The sequence below is a fragment of the Salvia hispanica genome, chromosome 6 (assembly GCF_023119035.1).
Source record: "Salvia hispanica cultivar TCC Black 2014 chromosome 6, UniMelb_Shisp_WGS_1.0, whole genome shotgun sequence".
NCBI classification, from domain to species: Eukaryota; Viridiplantae; Streptophyta; class Magnoliopsida; order Lamiales; family Lamiaceae; genus Salvia; species Salvia hispanica.
Genome location: NC_062970.1, coordinates 7,035,267 through 7,054,319, shown reverse-complemented (window position 1 = coordinate 7,054,319; position 19,053 = coordinate 7,035,267). Strand labels below are relative to the sequence as shown.

Below are 19,053 nucleotides of genomic sequence, written 5' to 3'. Positions count from 1 at the left end.
TTAACTCCTAAGCAGATGATATTTTCAGACATCTACTGCAAAGTCTAAAATAGGCTGTCTACTTTTCCTGCTAATATTTGTACAGAGAAATATGTTTGTAATGTGCAATGATGTACCTAAATACATGTAAAACACAATATTTCCTCTGAACTCTTTGATGGATAATTTGTGAAGCACCATTCAAGCACAATTCATAATTCACCACATAACTACAAATCATACATATAAAGGAAGCATTATATTTCCTCTGTATTTCTACAAGTTTTATCGGTCGAGAATAAGATCCCCAATCAAAAAAGGGGGAGAAGAAGCAATGCTCACTCCAAGATCGAGTTGGGATGAAAGGGGTGTAGAAACAGTAATTATGTCCAGATTTGAGAATGGTGAGGACTCATCTTTCCCGTTCCGGAAAAGATAGCATAAATAGACAACAAGCTCCAAAATTCGAGCAGGGGATGGGAATTAAGCTAAAGGGGGGGTTGGATTTGGGCTTTTTGTTATTGAAAGATTAAGTTGAAAAGCTAAATATGATTTTTTGGGTATGTATGGCTTATTTCAAAAGGGGGGCGGCCACGTGATATTTATGAACAATGATGGAAGTAGCTAAAGGTTGTGCTAAGACCTGAAAGGATGAAGGTCGCTGGCACCAAAAACTTGAACTTTGCTTTATGGAAGTTGCTAGACTCGCACTTCCACATCAGCTTGATGCGTGTGTCTCACCACCATGACTTGCACTACTGCCACCACTTGAAGATACAGAGCCCTGGCCGGACTGCTGAACGTACGATTGAGGAAGAGCCCCAGTATTTGAGAATATTGAACCAACTGATGCACTTGAGCTGCTCATAGATGAAATTTGTGACGAGGGCAGGTTTTTACTGAACCCAGAAAGCAGCTCAGGCCTTAGATCTGATGATGAGGATGATGGAGCCAGAGTTGCAGTTGTGGATCCCACCGGGTAAGGAGCAACTGGCATGTCGGTCAGAGATGATGCAGAAGGGCTGTAGCTCAAAGATCTCATAGGATGATCAAATTTGCAAGAGGGCCCAAATTTGCACACTCCATTTTGTGCATAGTGAGAACAAAGTGGTGCACCCTGAGAAATGGCGTACAATATTTAGAAACACGGGTATGATTCTTGATTATATTCTACATAATGGAGGATATCAAAAGTGTCTTACACCTACCATCATGCAAATTGAACAAGGAATGCCACAGAATTGACAACAAAGAAAAAACAACATTTTACTGAGGCAAAACAGATCATGCCAAAGAATTGACAAAATCAAGAAAAAAGAGGAATAAGAGAAACTTGTCCAATTTATTGCAATCGGTTTATAACAGTCTGCAGGCAAGTATAACTAAAGATTTCTATGAGCTGGAAGCCTCCAAATCTACCAAAACTCATACAACTCGACTTCCAGAGTAATATTGGAGCAAGGGGCTGAGCACTAATGCGAGCATCCAGATGCAGGTTTTGGTTTATCAGAAGCAACAGCCTCTGTTGAAGTATTACTAGATCAAGAAAACAAAAGAAATGGTAGTGTTAATATCACACAAACCTCCCAAATAAAATATAATCAAAAGATTTTTTTCAACCTAAAAGGATATAACACCCAGATGCTTCAAATAAAGGCAAAAGTTAATAATTGTGAAAAGTGGCATAGCCACACTGTGGTCAATCATCTTATTATGCCGTATGTAAGCAATTAAAAACCACAGCAAACTTCACGAGATAAATGAATGCTTACTGGGCGTAGTGGCAGACCCATTGGGCTAAGTACATAACTGGTCCTTGACGCACTCCATTCTGGTGGATGATGATATTTACATGTAGCTCCAAATTTACAGTCCCCATTCCTTATATAGTACTGACATTCTGGTTGGCCAGGTCTTTCGGGAAATGCTTGTTCTTTTTGACTGCCACTTGATGGTCCAGCAGAAGATGTAACGGAAAGGTACGACCCTGTATAGGCAGTAGCCGAAGGAGACAACTGTGTTATCCCATAGATCGGGGCTGTACCAATTGTTTGTTGAGTACTTGGTGAAGCCGCGGGACTAACAGGTGCCTGTACATGTACTTCCAGAATTTAGCATAAAAGTAGGGACATTAAACATTATACTGTTGGCAACACCTACCGGATAGGGAGTCCAGCCAGGAATAGGAACGACTCCAGGGGGGAGGATCATATGACCGTAACTTCCAGGAACATAAGAGCCTTGAAGCATAGCAGGCCTGGCAACTGGCCAGTTGCCTTGAATAACCCCATATTGTTGGGAAGGTTGATGAACAGAAGGAGAAGGTCCAGCTGGATACATAGCTGGTGTTGGCATAGCTGCTGAGGCAGTCAAAGACCCAGGACCAGGAGGGGCTGGCATTGGTATCCCGGCCGGCTGTGGGTGATGAAATTTACAGGTGACACCAAACTTGCACTGCCCTGTCTTTACATAATACGAACATTCTTTTTCTCCCTGCCAAAGGAAGACTATGAAACAGCTAGCAAGATATATATTTTTCTTTAAACAAATCGAAGATAATGCAATAGAAAATATAAGAATGAATATAATCCAAAGAGGCAGACCGGACGCAGAGGATATCCATAAATATTCAGCGCTGCAGGAGCTGAAGAGCCAACTCCTTGCTTTGGATGATGATACTTGCATGAACCACCAAATTTACACATTCCTGTGCGCATGTAGTACTACAAATCCATTGTGAAGGCGTGAATTGAACAAAACGATTAGTTTCACAAAGAAGATATAATGCTTAAATGAAATACACGAGCATCTAAAAAGGATGCTTCTACTGAGAAATGGTTGAAAATATTTCTACTGGTCTGCAATCAGAATCATTTGGTATCTAAAAAGGATATTTGCATTAGAATCATCATTTGAAATTTTCAACTGAGAAAAGGATAAATAGAAGTCTGCAATCAAGAAGTTTCTTTGTTTTTATTATAGCATGACAACATAAAGATGAAATCTGAGAGAGGTAAGAGTACGTAAACATTTATCAGCATTCACTTTAACATCTAAAACTACCTCGGAGAAATTTACGCAAGCTAGACAATATCAGATGGAAAGAAAAACTGCAGTAGGATCATAGTTTGTAGATCACTTTGGCTAATGTCAGAGATCAAACGCATGGATAAATGCTAGAAATCTTTCAAAAATTAAGTACTTAACAATTTCTTTTAGAGCATTATGTCGCACATGCATTTCAGCCAACTTCGAGGCCTTTTCTTGCCATTCAGCTCAAAACCCTTAAATAGGCATGAGCTGAAAACTTAGTAAATTAGCATGTTATAGCAAATACACTTTTCCAATATAGAAAGTACAAATTCAGCCTGACCTCATCAACACCTTTATTTTAAATCTTAGAAAAAAAGTTTACACTTTACACATTGCACCTCACTGACATCAAATTTTCTTTGAAGATTTTTTATCTGGTAAATGTTAAATATTTTTTTCCATTTACGTGAATTTATAAACAAATTTCACAATCTATAAATTATACCTGACAGATTGGTTGGCCAACACGTTCGGGGTACTCACCTCCACCAGCTCTGAGAGCTCCCATAGCCTAAAACAGTGATAGAAAAAAAATGAATAGTGCGCATACACCAAATTGAGGTGATCAGTGAATAAAAATCTTTACCTACTTTATACTATTTCTATATCATAATCATAACAACGATGAACTTCATCGACACAACATGGACTCCAATTCTACCGGACTTACCATCAAATCAAATCGATATAGGAAACTACTATTTCTACCGAATACCTGTGTACCCGATTCACAACATTGCCTTCACCAAAACCATGACAAACTAATAGACTCAATTTTCACCCGTGTTATTCATACGATCATTCACAATGTAAATTCTTTCCCCAGTCTAGTTATAACTGATATATGATAGAAACCAGAATAGATCCCCCCAACCAAACAAGAAAAGTATAAATTTCCCAAATTAGAATCAAATCTACACAAAACCACCACTAAATCGTGCTCTTTACCAAATGATCACAGCAATCATAGCTTGATAAATCAACGTAATTTACCGTGCCACGATCCCGGGGATGATTGAACCGGCAGCGATTGCCGTAGCCACAGAAACCAGTCCTCAAGTAATAGATACAATCGGGCTCATCGGGCCTCTCCGGGTAGGATTCGGGCCCTCCACCAAGGCCCAATTGCCACATAGGCTCTGCATTAAACAAGCAAACCCCACACGAATTCAACATTACAAAAACTCGCCCCCAATTCAGGAAAATTCGAGTGAAATTCAAGTGAAATTCAGATGAAATTCAACCTTCGAGCCCGGTTTCTCCGCCCACTGCCGCCCATTCCGCCACCGGATCCGCTGGTACTGCCTCCATTGCCTGGATCCCGCTGTATCTCTCCATATTTTTATCGCACACTGTCTCAACACACACACGCTCTCGCTCTCTCTCTCTACAAATATATACAGTATCTACACTATACAACAGAAATGTTTCATAACAGTGTGCGGAGATAGATATTTACAGAGCTATGCATACGCTGTAGGTACAGAAACACATAGCAGCATGTGATTGTTTGTGAGTGAGGTAGAGAGAAGGGTGGTTTTTGATCGAGAGGGGGTTTGGTGGTTTGAGAGAGAGTGAGAAGAGAGGAGGGAAGAGGAGAGAGAAAGAGAGAGTGCTTCACCTTGCTTTTTCACACACTCCTTCTATATATATTTCACACTCAATGTGTGTTTGTTGATTTTTGTGCACTTTTTGAACATTTTATTTTCTTTTAATATTCCGTCTCTTTTTATTCGGCCTTTTTTTTATTATTCTATGGATGTTGGATCTTATGGATTTTTTTAAGATTTATTTCTATTTTTTCCACAGTTTTTTTTATTTGAAAGTTTGCCAGCATGCAAGTTTACGTGTACATTAATCAAGTGTGCTCTTTTATTTTTATTTTTATTTTATTTTTATTTTTATTTTTATTTTATTTTTATTTTTATTTTGTTCCAAAGATTGCACTTTCTAAGCTTATGTGTCAATCATATTATTTTCAATAAATAAGAAAGCTAATATATATATTGAAAAAACATATAAAGAGTCTTCTTGTATAACTGCGACCGAAAGTCATACGGATTCTATTCTATTCTATTCTAATAACATTAGAATATATAATAGATTGTCATTAATATAACATTAATTGGAATGTGGTTGCTTGCGAGTCTGTGACACATGCACTATTAATTAGGAATAAGACCAAAGGAAGCACATTTAAATATTTACCTATCTTTATTGATAAAAATAGCCATAAAGTTGTGTATTTATTTGTTGACTAATGAATCCCTGTAATAGGTAGCATTCAATGGATATATTTAGGAATTTTGGGGGCTTTTTTTACAATTTATTCATAATAATACTAATCCCAATTACTCAAGCCACAGGTATATTTATAGAATCAAGCAGAGAATACTGAGAAAGTGAGAGAGTTGTGGACCCAAGATTTGTATTTATAGTAGAAAAACAGGAAAAATATTATACAGAAATTATTTTCACAAAAAGTTTTTCTACCAGAACCGATTATGCTCCCACGCCATTCTTGCCTAAAAATATATAGTACTCCTAATAAAAATAGTTTCATGCACTTGGATGCATAAAATATGGAATATAATTATTTTTGTCTACATCCCCAATGAGATTTCCTAATAAAAAGAGTGGAAAAGATTAATGTGATTGTGGAAGGATTAACTTGGATTGAACAGAATAATGAGTCATATAATTTGCCAGATATTCATATTACTGAACTGATTAGGCTAGATATTTTGGCTGGTCTGTTGTGATATTTCCTTAAACTCGAGGGGCGTTAATGAATTATTTATGAAGTGGAATGTAGTACAAAAAATGCATTTTGGACTAAATGATGTACTCCATAAAATGAATAAGATAAAAAGTGAAGAAAATAAGGAGCAGCTGCACACTTACAAGATTCTACCCACTAAGGAAAACACACGTGTCACTGAAGCAAGCCATGCCTTCAGATTGCGCGCGTGCAGAGCACGTGATTGTAGTAGGTTCTCCATATTCAATTAGCCAATACAATTCACAGAAAAAAAAGAAAGAAGAAAGGAGATTAAATTTTGTATTACTCCGATATACACGAGAATAGTTATGATAAATGAAATAGAAGCAGAGAATTATAACTAAACGCTAATCCCGTACATTCAAAAGTGATATCAGAAAATATGATATACTACTAACTATATTGAACATTTTATAATACTAAGGTATTCGCATAGAATAAAATAGAGGCTTAGGTATTTTCAAAATAAATGTGTGAGAGTTGTTCAGCCCAATCGTGACCCAAGTCTTCTTTGGCCCAACACATAAAAGGCCTAGTCAGCCGCCCACACCCTTGACGAGGATTGACACCCACATCTTTAACCGATGACACAATAATTCGATCGTTATATATCGTATTATATTATGTTTTAATCGTGTAATATTTCATAGGATTTTATTGTGTAATATCAGGTTTAGGTTGTTATTATGTGTATCAACTTAAATTGTATCTTATCATTGTCAATAGGGCTTCAAGTTTTCGATTCGACACAAACGCGTACAAAGATAATGAGTTTGACACCTTATAGGGTTGATCACATAAAAACTCAATGATTTTGGGTTAATTTGGGTTGAAGATTTGGAGTTACCCTGATAATGACATAACCCAATATGCGCAATTATCCAAACTCAAGATGCTTAAATGCTCCAACATGCTCGGCGACTAGGGATGTCAATTCAACTCGAAACCTGTGGGCCGGTCCAAATAGTCCGGTAAAATGAGTGGGTTAGGGCTGTAATTTTATAACCCGAATACAAAGCGGGCTAAATGGGTTGGCCTGAATGGGTTGGCGGGTTGGCCCCCGAAGGATTGCAACTTTTAATTAAAAAAAGAGTTTTAGGGATTTATTGTATTTTTTAATTTCATGTGACACAATCGTTAGTCTTTTTAATCTACATTCTACACATTTATACTCAATCTCACATTATCAAATTTCAAGTTCCACCTCAACTCATTATTCCATAGTCTCATCACATGCCATCACTGTCTTACTACCACCAACACCAAAATTAAGAATTAACCCATCAAAATTTCAATATATTTATCATTTTAATAATTATTCATGTAAGATATGATTTTTTATTTTAAAATAATTAATTATGACCAATGCCAAAATAATGACAAGAATACAAGCTTTAATTGAAATTAATCGATTTAACTTTTAATTTATCTTTGTGAAAAATTTGAAGATTTTATATGATTCAATCACTAAAAAGAAAAAAATAATCAAAATTTAATATCATTTTATTGAGGAAAATTTGATCACAAGAGATTATTTTTGAAAGTTTTTAGGCTCGAATAGCCCGATGGATTGGCCCGAAACCCAACGGGTTAGGGTTAAAAATTCATGACCTAAAAATTTCTTAACCAGCACCCAAATAGTCCAGCACCCCGAGTGGATTGGACCGAACCCGAACGGGTAGTCCGATTGGCATCCCTAGCGGCAACCCACCTGCGCGGACCAGCCCCTTGGACTCCAAAACATATAAATGCGCATTTAGGCACCATCTTCTCTCAAGTGTCAAGATTTGGAGTTTCTTGATCATAACAGAGACCTCACACACCTCATCCTATTAACAAGAAGGTTAAACGATGGATGCTCTGTGAACCGGTTGAGTTTTAGAGTAAAGAATTTAGGGATGATGACGGTGACGATAATTATGAAGTGAAATAGGAGATTCTTCTCCTTTGATAATTAAATGTAACATTGAATCCTATTTAATTTTTTTCACAGATAAAATCACCAAATTTGAATCAATTATGTTTTTCTCCGGCAGTCTCAAAATCTGATACCAGCTGAATCCTATTTAAAAGTTATAATTATAGTCAACTTACGTAATTACGTTACTTAAACAAAATAAATATTTAACTTAGAAGGTTTTTTGTTTTGTTAATAATTTGTACCCTTCGTTATATATGTTACTATAAGCGAATTGATAATAAACTATATATTAAAAAATACAAAAATGAAAATAAGTGAATCCTTAGAGAAAAGCCAATACAACCTCAACATTTTAGAGTAATTATTTATTTTTGAATTTATTTTTTGAGATTCGTCACCAATTGGGCCGAAGTTAACATTGTTTAGCATTACATACTTGGAATAATAATTATTCATACGATTGAACATTCTCCGTATCTATTTAAAATGATTACCGATGATATAAATAAAAATATTTTCTCAAATATTAATACTATTATTTATTTATGGGAAACTGAATTTTCTATTTTAAAATACATTATAAGAAACGGAAAATATTAGAGTTGAGTCAGTGGGAACTGAATTTAAAACATCCGTGGTAAAAAGCTGAAAAGAAACTAATAGAGGGACTCAATTGAAATTAAGCTAATCTTTTAAACAGATTTATTTCGTCGCACAAATACAAATACAATGAAGTAGCGTTTCGCGGTTATTACTCTCACAGAATAAAATAAAAATTAAAATCATAAATTCATCCTTCTTCCCTCCCCTCTCTCTCTCTAAAAAACTCGCCTCTCTCTCTCTCTAAAGTCTCACTCCATCGCAGAAAATTCGTAATCTCACCCCTTTTGCCACCAATCCTCCGTTAATTTCAAATCTGGAGCTTTCCTCAACCGTTGTGAATTGAATTCATCGGAAAGGTGAGGGGGGAGAAGAGGTGAGTTCTTTTTTTATATTCTCTATTTTGCTGATCCTTTTTTGTGTTTCAATTTGTTTTTTGTTTCCTTTTGTCTAATTTGAGCGCCGAATGGTAGGGTTTAAAGTGAAAGATTTTGGATTTGTTTTCTGGCGGGTCTAGCTGATTATCAGTGATAAATGTCGGTTTTTTGGCTGCAAATTCGCAGCTTGTTTTATTCGTCTGGTTGAATTTTTTGAGTTACTCGGAGATTCTTCTTATTTCCCCTTTCTTTTCAGGATTGTTTTGAAGATCGTTAATTTGAGTCTTTTTAATGCGATTAATTTTGAACTTTTGAGGATTCTTTTTGCTTGAATTTGAGTGAGGTTGTGCGCGCCTGCCGAGCTAGAGATGTCTCATATGAGTTGATGCTGTTAATATTTCTAGAGCGTATACTTTAAGATAATCCGGGTTACTATTTTTCTGTTCTCTATGATTCAAGACATATATGGTTGTGTTTGCTAATCGGACTATGCTGTAATACATGTCAAGATATTTTAATTGTCAAAATGGGTATTTGAATGTTCACTTTCTGTTCCATGGCTATAATATTGAATTCCGATTGTTAGTTTATTTGAACCTCTTGAATATATACTCAATGGGTATGGGCTCTCATTATATTTGGGAGATGAGTTAGAAGATTCTTCTCCGGATTTAAAAGTACTTGTTGTTCAATAAATACCTTTTAAAGAGTTTCTGCAGTCTTATGATGACTAACAATTTGATCTCATGATATTTAGATGCTATTTTAGGTTCTTATATTAGCACATTATGGGGCCCACGAGAAAGTCGAGAAGTGTGAATAAGCGCTATTCTGATATCCACGAGGTATCTCCCAGCAAAGATGGAGATAGTTCTAAAAAAAGTAACAGTCGGGTGAGTTTATAGTGAATTAGTTTCCTTACTTTTACTACCACGTTTTCTGATAACTCACTTCTTGCTGTTGACCTTTGTCTTATCTCATGATATTGTTCTTGTTTTCTTTTTCCCGACTCATAAAGCGTGAAAAAGAGCCTTTTATTTCATAGTTTCTTGCCATGCATGTTTTCACACCAAAGGAACAAGCTGTTCAAGTTTCTAGGAAAACTTTTCTAAGTGCAATAATTTTTATCTAAGTGAAATTTGGTTTTTGGTAGCTCAAATTGTTATCATAAGCTGCTGGATTCCAGTACAGTGTCTCACTGTTTATCCTAAAATCCATCTCTTTGGTTCTTTGTTTTGGGGTCATGCATGTGCACATCAAGTATCAACACAATGACCACATTGTTTTCTTTTCTTAAAACACAGAAAAGAAAATTGTCTGACATGCTTGGGCCTCGGTGGACCATGGAAGAGCTAACTCGCTTTTATGACTCTTACCGCAAGCACAGTAAAGACTGGAAGAAGGTCAGTTCAAACTCATATTGTGAAATGTAGAATTTGTTACCTAAAATAACCATAAATATAACTGTGACATGCCAACATGCTAATAAGATAACAATAGCATCATCATAAACAACGGCCAGATTGGCTAGATCCCTCATAGACTAGTCAGTTGATGGCAACAGTTCTTTTAGGACCTAATCTGTTGATTGCTAAATGCTTGTCTCTTTTTCTTCTTTTGCATGTGTACAGGTAGCTGGTGCTGTCAGAAATCGTTCAGCAGAAATGGTGGAGGCACTTTACACGATGAATCGGGTAATTTTGATTATAGACTAGATGGACTCCATGTTCTTCTACTATGGATCTTACTTCACTTATATCAAGCTAGTTTTCATCAATGAGATTTTTCTTTGCCTTTTGGAGTTCGTTGCTGGCTGTACTAACTGCATAGAATAGCTTTATGCTGGGGTGGCTCTAGAAAAAAAATTTATTTTCTTTTAGAGGTCCTTCATCCCTAAAATCTATAGTGGCCTATGAGCATTGCAATTTCACCATCTGATTCACTTGTTTGCTTATCTGCTCAAACAATTGCAATATTGAAAAAAATCCGCCTTAGTGTGCCGCAGATGAATAAATAAGATTTCAGGTTTATGGTATCATTACACATTGCATCAAGTTCACAACAGTTCATTAGAAATAAGAAAGTGAGACAGTTGTCCATATAAGCCATTTTTGTCCACTGGTCGTATGGACTACTGACTACAAACTACCAAATATATACTGGAATCTTTACTGGTGGAAAGACGGGTTCCCCAAATGCTAAAAGAAAATTCTTTCAAATTTCAGTAATTATCTATATAAACCCATGCTGTCATTCTGTAGACAGTGTTACATGACGTTGTGATTTTTCCAAGAACACATATTGAGATATGCATCATTCAACAACAATTTCAACTCATCTATAATTGTTAATTTCAGGCATACTTATCTCTTCCACATGGAACTGCTTCTGCAGCTGGGTTAATTGCCATGATGACTGATCACTATAGCAATCTGGTGAGACTACAATCTAATTCGCAGTGCCATCTAATCTTGTGATCCCTTTAGCCATCTCCATGTTATTAAATGTTCACATAATTCTGATATTCGTGAGAACACAAACAACAAGAAGGTGGTATTATCCAGTTATTCTGGTTTCCCCTACACACATGTGCGCTTATGGTTTTTGGCTGTCAGTATATATTTTTATCTTCCATCTCTAAATTCCAATACATACAAAGTACTTGTTCATAAGTCTCATGACTTCTGGTGATGGAAAACCCAGTTTCTGCGGAATGTTGGTAGTATTAGCATATGTCGATCATATGAATCAGTCAGTTACGAGATACCGTTTCTGATTTCTTTATGATGACAATTATGCAATATATTCTTGGATTTACAGGCAGGAAGTGATAGTGACCAAGAAAACAATGATGGAGCAGGATCATCCCAAAAGACACAGAAGCGTGCTCGTGGTAAAGTACAGCCTCCCACCCCTAAAGCGTCAGATGAGTACATTGCTTCAGAATCTCCAATCAATGCATCAAATTATGGCTGCCTTTCATTATTGAAAAAGAAACGCTCTGGTGGTACGTTAGAATCTAGATAAGTCAATATATTTTTTGTGCGTAACTATGCTGAAAGTCATTCTCCATATAGTCTTTGTTTGGAACTATGGATCAATGCTTATGTGCTGCGTAGTTTCTGAATTAATTGTGTATAGGATCCCTAGGTAGGGAAAAGGTGGACAGTATTTTAGCTTTCAAGATGTAAGGGTATAAATCTCTCCAGCGCATTCTCATGTTTACTCCGGAGTACTTACGAGTTTCATCTAGTTGTCCTATACATGAGAGCCTCCATTGCTTAATTTGCTGCTGTCCTTTTCCCCCCCTGAACTAGCTCTTTTTCCTCAAATAAATATTTGCCAAATTATGTGGACGTTGTCCCCTGTATCCCTTCATTGGTTACTTCATATAATGTTTGTACTTTGTATAATGTACATCTTGAGCCTTAATGGCAAATTTATTTCTTATTCTACAGTTAACGTCTTTTTTAACTGGCATGGGTAGTACACCCCTGTTTTCTCTTTGCCTGCTAAATGCTGGTATTTTCTTTTAGGGAGCAGACCTCGACCTGTTGGAAAAAGAACTCCAAGGTTCCCTGTTTCATTTTCATATGAAAATATCAATGGGGAGAAATTTTTTTCTCCAACAAGGCAGGGCCTGAAATTAAAGGCCAACGCTGATGACGATGAAGTGGCTCATGAGATTGCCATAGCTTTGGCGGAGGCATCACAAAGAGGTGGTTCCCCCCAGGTTTCTGGTACACTTAATAGAAGAGCTGAAAGTGTAATGTCATCGCCTTTTAGGCATGCTCAAAGAAAGGTAATAGTTTGACCTGGTCTAGTGAAATTGAAACAATATATCTTACTCCTCCCTTATAGAACTGATGTTGGTTACAGCCTAATATAGCAGAGATATCAAATGCCAAGCTGTTGGCAACAGACACGGATGAAGAAGATTTAGAAGGAAGCACAGAAGCCGACACTGGTGAATTGTCTAGGTATAAGCCCCATTTGATTGAATCTGTAAGTATTGGTACAACAAGACAGAAGGGAAAAAAACTTGAAGGGAGAAAATATGAAGTTGATAACAATATAGAGAGTCATTTGGGTGACATCAAGGAAGAATGCAGTGGAACAGAGGAAGGTCAGCAACTGCTGAGTGCAATGAGAAGAAAGTTTGATGTGGAGGTCAATGCCACTAAGGTATCCAGATCCCCTATGCAGAAGAAGAAGAAGAGCAAAAAGGTTCTCTTTGGAAGAGGTGCGATTTTCATATATCTTCCGTATTAATTATTGTCCCTTGAATCATAGTATATCACAGATCATGGATTTCACCACTTTTGGTATGCTGGACAGTAAAAAAGAAAATAATTCCATATTACATCTTTAAGGAATGGTTAAAATTTATTCACAATACATCTTTAAGGAAATAATTCCATATTATACAGTCTATTATTTATTGAAAAGTGATATTAGGGTTTACTTGCTTTTATAAGTAAGTTCCACAGTTTAGATAGTGTTTGTTTTTGGACAATTTTTTTGACTTGCTCTACCCATTATTCTGTATAGAATAAGAAACATCATGCAAAGATGCCAACTAGTTAATTGATTCATTAATCAAACACCTTGTTGAATGTGGATGCATTTCATATCTCAGAAAACTGTCTGGCCTTCAAGAGTTTGAACATTATATTTTATGGGCTATTTTTCCTTGCAAAAACTTATTCAGTTGTAGGAATGTTAGATGGTAGCTTAACTGAACTATACCTCTCCACTGTCTTTGAGATTATGATGGATCTTTGCAGACGAAGGACCTGCTTTTGATGCCTTGCAAACATTGGCAGATTTGTCACTGATGATGCCAACAGATAATGAAGATGGTACGTGTTCAGATCTACTATTTCTTGTTTACTGAAATTCAGATGACTAAGATGGTTGCCAAATATATTTAGCAATTCGTTCACCTAGCTATTACCTTCTCATGTAGATTACAAGAAAGGTGTCACTACTACTTTCTTAGCATACAAACTCTTAAGATTCTGTTAATTAGTCATATCCAAGTATTCTGATTTAAAATCAAGCAGTTCACGAGTTTTTATGGGGTAAAATTGAAGTTAAATATTTTTGTCCTATCGACCAGCATCTCATTTCGGAATATTCAGTTTATTTGGAAAATAACTTTTGACTGTCCCACTGGATGAAAATTTGCATCGCCTTTATCATTCATTCTACTTTATGATACAACTAATATGAAGAATAGAAAAATCAGATGAAGATTGAAAAAGTGTTGATTTTCTTACATCAGAATCAATGGTGCTGTTTAAAGATGAACATCATGACCATGTTGATGAGTCTGTTCCATTAGAATCTCCACCAGCAAACCAGCCAAGAGAGAAACGTAGACCCCCAGGGGTAAGAACAAAAGGACATCTAGCATCGAGTCTTGAAGTTGCTTCTAGCAAAACATCAAAACCTGGAAAAGGTTCAGTTTTTTATGGTGGTTCTGTTCATGAAGAAAACCAGGATTCCCATCAGTCTACCAAATCAAGAAAAAAACAAAAGACGCCAGTTTCTAAGGTGAGAAAGGCATATTGTTCATCTTTCATTGTTGATTATTCTCACACTATTTTAATTTTGGCATGGTTTTTACCACTTGCAGAGTCAAAAGCCTGAAACTCATGCTGATATTCATCTTAGTGGATCACCAGGGACTGAGGTACTCTTATTTTAGCTGTATAATTTTTTTTTTGACATTTATTACACAGTATGACTACTGGAAGGTATAATACAAGTATGCAACCTTAAATTCATATCCTTCTCTAGTTGAGAGCTCATCAAATAGTAATGACGCTTTTTTATTAGGTTGGAGATGTAGGCAAGAAATCAATGAGGACTAAAAAATCTTCCCAAAGCAGTTCCCCGAAAGTGATGAAAATTTCAGAAAACTCTTCTGGTACTGATTTGCAGAAAGAAGGAAGTGACTCCGCCCAATCAGCCACACAGGTCACCGTCAATAACTTATCTACTAAAATGCGGAGCCGGCGCAAGATGAATCTTAAAAAACCAATGGCCAAGAAAGACCTGAAGTTATCTGAAAAGATCTTAAACGATGAGAATAATCTGTCACTTGGTTCACTCCATGATACAGTGCCTAGATTTAAGGTTTGGCTTGTTTTAATTTCTTTGAATCCATATTCTTATATAAGTTAAATACTCATTCTCCTTGTCCATTTTATGGCAAGCAGAACCCGTCTAATTGTTTATCGAATCAACGTCTGAGGAGATGGTGCACTTATGAATGGTTCTACAGTGCCATTGATTATCCATGGTTTGCAAAGAGGGAGTTTGTTGAATATCTGTATCATGTTGGATTGGGTCATGTACCACGATTAACTCGTGTAGAGTGGGGTGTCATACGAAGGTTTGTATATTTCATTTTCCGATTGCACAAAACTTTTGTGCTTTTGTCACCCGAGTTCTGCACCAGCTCTGGGCTGATAACTAGTTTCTCTATTGTTCAAGCAGTTCACTTGGTAAACCACGGCGGTTTTCAGAGCAGTTCCTGAAGGAAGAAAAAGATAAGCTTAATCAGTATCGAGAGTCTGTCAGAAAACATTACACTGAGCTCCGTGAAGGTCTAAGGGACGGACTACCGACTGACCTTGCAAGGCCTTTATCAGTTGGTCAGCGTGTCATTGCTATTCATCCAAAAACAAGGGAGATTCATGATGGAAGTGTGTTAACTGTTGACCACTTGAAGTGCCGGGTTCAATTTGACCGTCAAGAGCTAGGGGTTGAATTTGTCATGGTGAATTATGCTATTTAATCCTTTCATATATAAATTTTGATACCATTCAGATATGTCGTAGTATCAGCATGTCCACTTTAGGTAGTGAAATTGCATACATTCCTAAAATGCAAGTTTCCTTAACAGTTTTGTTTGTCTGATTCAGAATTTTTCAGTTTATGTGCTTAAGAAGTACAAGGAAGCCCTTGTGCCTCCATTATGTTTATTTTATTTTCCTAATGATATGTGATTTTTCCCGTGGCAGGACATTGACTGCATGCCTGTAAATCCTTTTGAGATCATGCCTGCAATGCTTGGCAGACACACAATCACAGTTGACAAGTTTTTTGAGAGCTTCAATGAACTGAAAGAGAATGGACGAGCAAAGGAGTATATTAAGCTTTCTCCTAACACCAACCTGGATAATATGGATGATATTTCTCGGCTATCTTTATTAGCTAATCCTGCCAGTTTGCTGAAGCAATCAAAGGCATTATTTCTCTTCCTTCCTGTTCATTCTCATTGGTTTGCGTTATACGTTATTTCTACTTGATCCTATTAGAATTTTTAGACTTGATGCATGAGTTCGCAAATTTTTTTGAACTAAAGTTAATTGTCTCTGTTGACCGAATTTCATCGTTTATTTGTTCTGATGATATGTTGTCCCTATATCAGTATATACACATTCTATTAATCGCACTGCACTGCATATGATTGATTGACATTGATTTATTTCATACTGTGTCCTGAAATATCTGATTGTACTATATGTTCTATTCGATCCAATATGCTAGTTTGCACTCGCAGAATGACACGTTACTGTAAAGCATTAGTATCTCACGTAGATTTTATCCTCCAGGTTGCATCTGATGTTTCAACAAGGCTGGGAACTGGTGATACCACAACGTACCAGCAAACTTATCCTCAGCCAGGTACACTAGCGCAGATCCAGGCAAAGGAAGCAGACATTCAAGCTCTAGCACAACTGACTCGTGCTCTTGATAAAAAAGTAATGCTTCCTTGGATTATTTAATGATTTGTTTCTGGATATATAAGTAGCTGTTGCATTTTGGTGATTGGAAATTTAACAACTGGGCATATGTGGCCTTATTGCTTGTAATATGTACAGGAAGCTATTGTTCTCGAGTTGAGGCGTATGAACGATGATGTGGTGCAAAGTCAGAAGGATGGTGATAGCCCTTTAAAAGAATCGGAACCATTTAAAAAGCAATATGCTGCAGTACTTATACAATTGAATGAAGCCAATGAACAGGTAGAGGTCCCATAAAAGATACTGAGTCTTATGGACCAAATTTTGTTGCATTTAGATATAAGCTTACTATTTTCGTTGGCAGGTCTCTTCAGCTTTACACCGCTTGAGAGAACGAAACACATATCAAGGAAAACTTTCACTTGCATGGCCAAGGCCACTGCTTGGTCTTGCTGATCTGGATAGCACATTCAATTCTTTTGATCGATCTGCATTTCAAACTCAAGAATTGGGATCACATGTGAATGAAATCATGGATAGCTCGAGAACAAAAGCTCGGACAATGGTGGATGCTGCATTGCAGGTAAACAAGTCAAATTCAAGTGACCCTTTTAATGTGTGGTGCTCCTTAAAAGTGAAATCCACGAACTTTCCATTTTGAGTTGGGCCCTCTCTTTCGCATGGAGTTGGTACTACAATTTCTCAAAGTTTATGTCATTGTTGCTTTCTGGAGTAGTAAATATTTAAAATTCCTAGCCCCTTGAACATGAAAACAAAAAACGAAAAACTTGGATCTATTTCCTACCCTTTTTAATAATTATATCCTTCTGCTTGGAGCACATTCAAAAATCGAACTATCATACCTCTACAGGCAATATCATCACTCAAGAATAGGGAGGATACCATGGAGAAGATTGAGGAAGCCATAGACTATGTAAATGACCGGCTTCCCTCAGACGATTCCTGCATGCCTGTGGTGAATCTTCTACTTACCTTATCTAACTCTCTCTCTATGTATCGCCTCAACTATTATGATCTTTTTTTTAACTGTAAACTGTTGCAGAGACCTGATCCTAAATCTACAAATGCATCTGATATTGAGGCCCAAATTCCTTCTGAGCTGATCACAAAATGTGTAGCAACTTTGCTAATGATTCAGGTGAAATATAAACACAAAGCGAAGATATCTTTCTCTCAAGAAAGTACTTTAGTCCCTGACAGAGTTGGGATAGCGTATTTCCCCTACATTTGCTGATTTGGAATTATTTTATCATTGCAGAAATGTACAGAAAGACAGTTCCCTCCATCTGACGTGGCACAGATACTAGATTCTGCTGTGACAAGCCTACAGCCACGCAGTTCGCAAAATCTTCCTGTTTATACCGAGATACAAAAGTGTGTGGGCATCATCAAGAACCAGATATTGGCTCTAATACCTACTTAGTCACTTAACAAGAAACGGTATTAGGTCCTTAAAATTTGACTTGTTATTTTTGTCTCAGCTCTCTACCTTCGTTGCATTCATAGGTTAGATTTTATTCATACCCGTTCTTCGTATTTTCTCCACGAGGATCAGCTAGTTTTCTAGTTGTGGAAAATGAGTGAAGAACGTTGGTATAAATATTTGTACATGATTTTCTATCGACTGTTTAAGGCAGTCGAAGCATCACATGCATTTTTACATTGAGTAGGAGATGCCATTAACAGATTGTAAATCAGTTAGAGAGACGATGAAAGTGCAATAAGATGAATGAATTTCAGTGGTTTTCTTTTAAGAAGCTCCTCATTGGTTAATTAAACATTGAACTTGACCTGTTGTGAACATCACTTATTCGAGAAAATATTCAGTGGTCAAGACATACCACTTGGCAATATGATGTGGAGAAAATATTCAGTGGTCAAGACATACCACTTGGCAATATGATGTGGCATGTATATTCAAAGAATTTATGACAAATGGAGATTCATATATGGAAATTAACAAATGTAAATATAAATATCTCATAATTCTAAAATATCCTATAATACTTAAAATTTCCCAACAAAAATATTAGTGTATAACTAACCGTTTTTAATGAGTATTTTTTTAATAGCACGTAAGAAATTCAAGATATTTTTTAAATTATGAAATAATATTAAATATTATTTATAACATAATAGTTGGAATAATAATTTATAAATAGAATTATTCATATAGTTTATTTACTTTATACACTATAGAATCGTTTATATTATTATTTTAGTTTATACTAGTTCTAAAATATGGAAAATTTCGTAAAAATTTATGGGCATCTCAGTATATACATAATACACGTACATGAATATTCTAAAATATTATACTCTATAACTAACAAAATATTCATATATTCACGATAGTGGATTTAATTTAATATATACTGACTATGTAGATCTTATAATGAATATATTAATCATATTACACAATTCTATTCGTAAATTGTTATTCTAACTTTTATGCTATACAGTTATACTCCCTCGGTCTGCGAATAGGAGTCTCGTTTTCCATTTTAGTCCGTCCACGAA

General features: G+C 36.2%; 2 protein-coding genes across 7 annotated transcripts; one reads left to right on the top strand and one right to left on the bottom strand.

The window, feature by feature from the left end:
• Window positions 1–139: 139 nt before the first annotated feature.
• Window positions 140–4,684, bottom strand: LOC125196278 (zinc finger CCCH domain-containing protein 58-like). Of its 2 annotated transcripts, none has more exons than XM_048094728.1 (7): window positions 4,317–4,684; window positions 4,066–4,211; window positions 3,518–3,583; window positions 2,583–2,702; window positions 2,140–2,472; window positions 1,752–2,069; window positions 140–1,096 (listed from the first exon to the last, which is right to left on the bottom strand). In XM_048094728.1, exons 1-7 carry the CDS (start codon window positions 4,408–4,410, stop codon window positions 698–700), a joined length of 1,476 nt encoding a protein of 491 aa, XP_047950685.1. In that variant the 5' UTR covers window positions 4,411–4,684; the 3' UTR covers window positions 140–697. The 2 variants fall into 2 exon arrangements, with proteins under 2 accessions (XP_047950685.1, XP_047950686.1); XM_048094729.1 differs by lacking the exon at window positions 140–1,096 and adding an exon at window positions 1,303–1,515.
• Window positions 4,685–8,550: 3,866 nt separating this feature from the next.
• Window positions 8,551–18,287, top strand: LOC125195792 (protein ALWAYS EARLY 3-like). Of its 5 annotated transcripts, XM_048094029.1 has the most exons (21): window positions 8,551–8,751; window positions 9,510–9,645; window positions 10,057–10,155; window positions 10,384–10,446; window positions 11,110–11,187; window positions 11,573–11,759; window positions 12,289–12,554; window positions 12,632–12,995; window positions 13,540–13,614; window positions 14,040–14,311; window positions 14,394–14,450; window positions 14,597–14,896; window positions 14,980–15,155; window positions 15,260–15,542; window positions 15,787–16,011; window positions 16,381–16,530; window positions 16,651–16,794; window positions 16,877–17,095; window positions 17,384–17,488; window positions 17,576–17,671; window positions 17,792–18,287. In XM_048094029.1, the coding sequence occupies exons 2-21, from the start codon at window positions 9,541–9,543 to the stop codon at window positions 17,954–17,956; spliced, it is 3,429 nt and encodes a 1,142-aa protein (XP_047949986.1). In that variant the 5' UTR covers window positions 8,551–8,751; window positions 9,510–9,540; the 3' UTR covers window positions 17,957–18,287. The 5 variants fall into 5 exon arrangements, with proteins under 5 accessions (XP_047949986.1, XP_047949985.1, XP_047949984.1 ...); XM_048094028.1 differs by having other exon boundaries at window positions 8,551–8,734; window positions 9,522–9,645; window positions 17,384–17,671; XM_048094027.1 differs by having other exon boundaries at window positions 8,551–8,734; window positions 17,384–17,671.
• Window positions 18,288–19,053: the final 766 nt, after the last annotated feature.

Excerpts from the sequence above, each read along its gene's own strand:
- LOC125196278 (XM_048094728.1), bottom strand. The coding sequence starts at position 4,410 with ATGGAGAGATACAGCGGGATCCAGGCAATGGAGGCAGTACCAGCGGAT. Across the intron at positions 2,070-2,139 it reads CTGGCTGGACTCCCTATCCG|GCACCTGTTAGTCCCGCGGC; the intron begins GTAGGTGTTGCC and ends GTACATGTACAG. Across the intron at positions 1,097-1,751 it reads TGGGTCTGCCACTACGCCCA|GGTGCACCACTTTGTTCTCA; the intron begins GTAAGCATTCAT and ends GCCATTTCTCAG.
- LOC125195792 (XM_048094028.1), top strand. The coding sequence starts at position 9,541 with ATGGGGCCCACGAGAAAGTCGAGAAGTGTGAATAAGCGCTATTCTGAT. Across the intron at positions 12,996-13,539 it reads AAAGGTTCTCTTTGGAAGAG|ACGAAGGACCTGCTTTTGAT; the intron begins GTGCGATTTTCA and ends GGATCTTTGCAG. Across the intron at positions 14,897-14,979 it reads ATACAGTGCCTAGATTTAAG|AACCCGTCTAATTGTTTATC; the intron begins GTTTGGCTTGTT and ends TATGGCAAGCAG.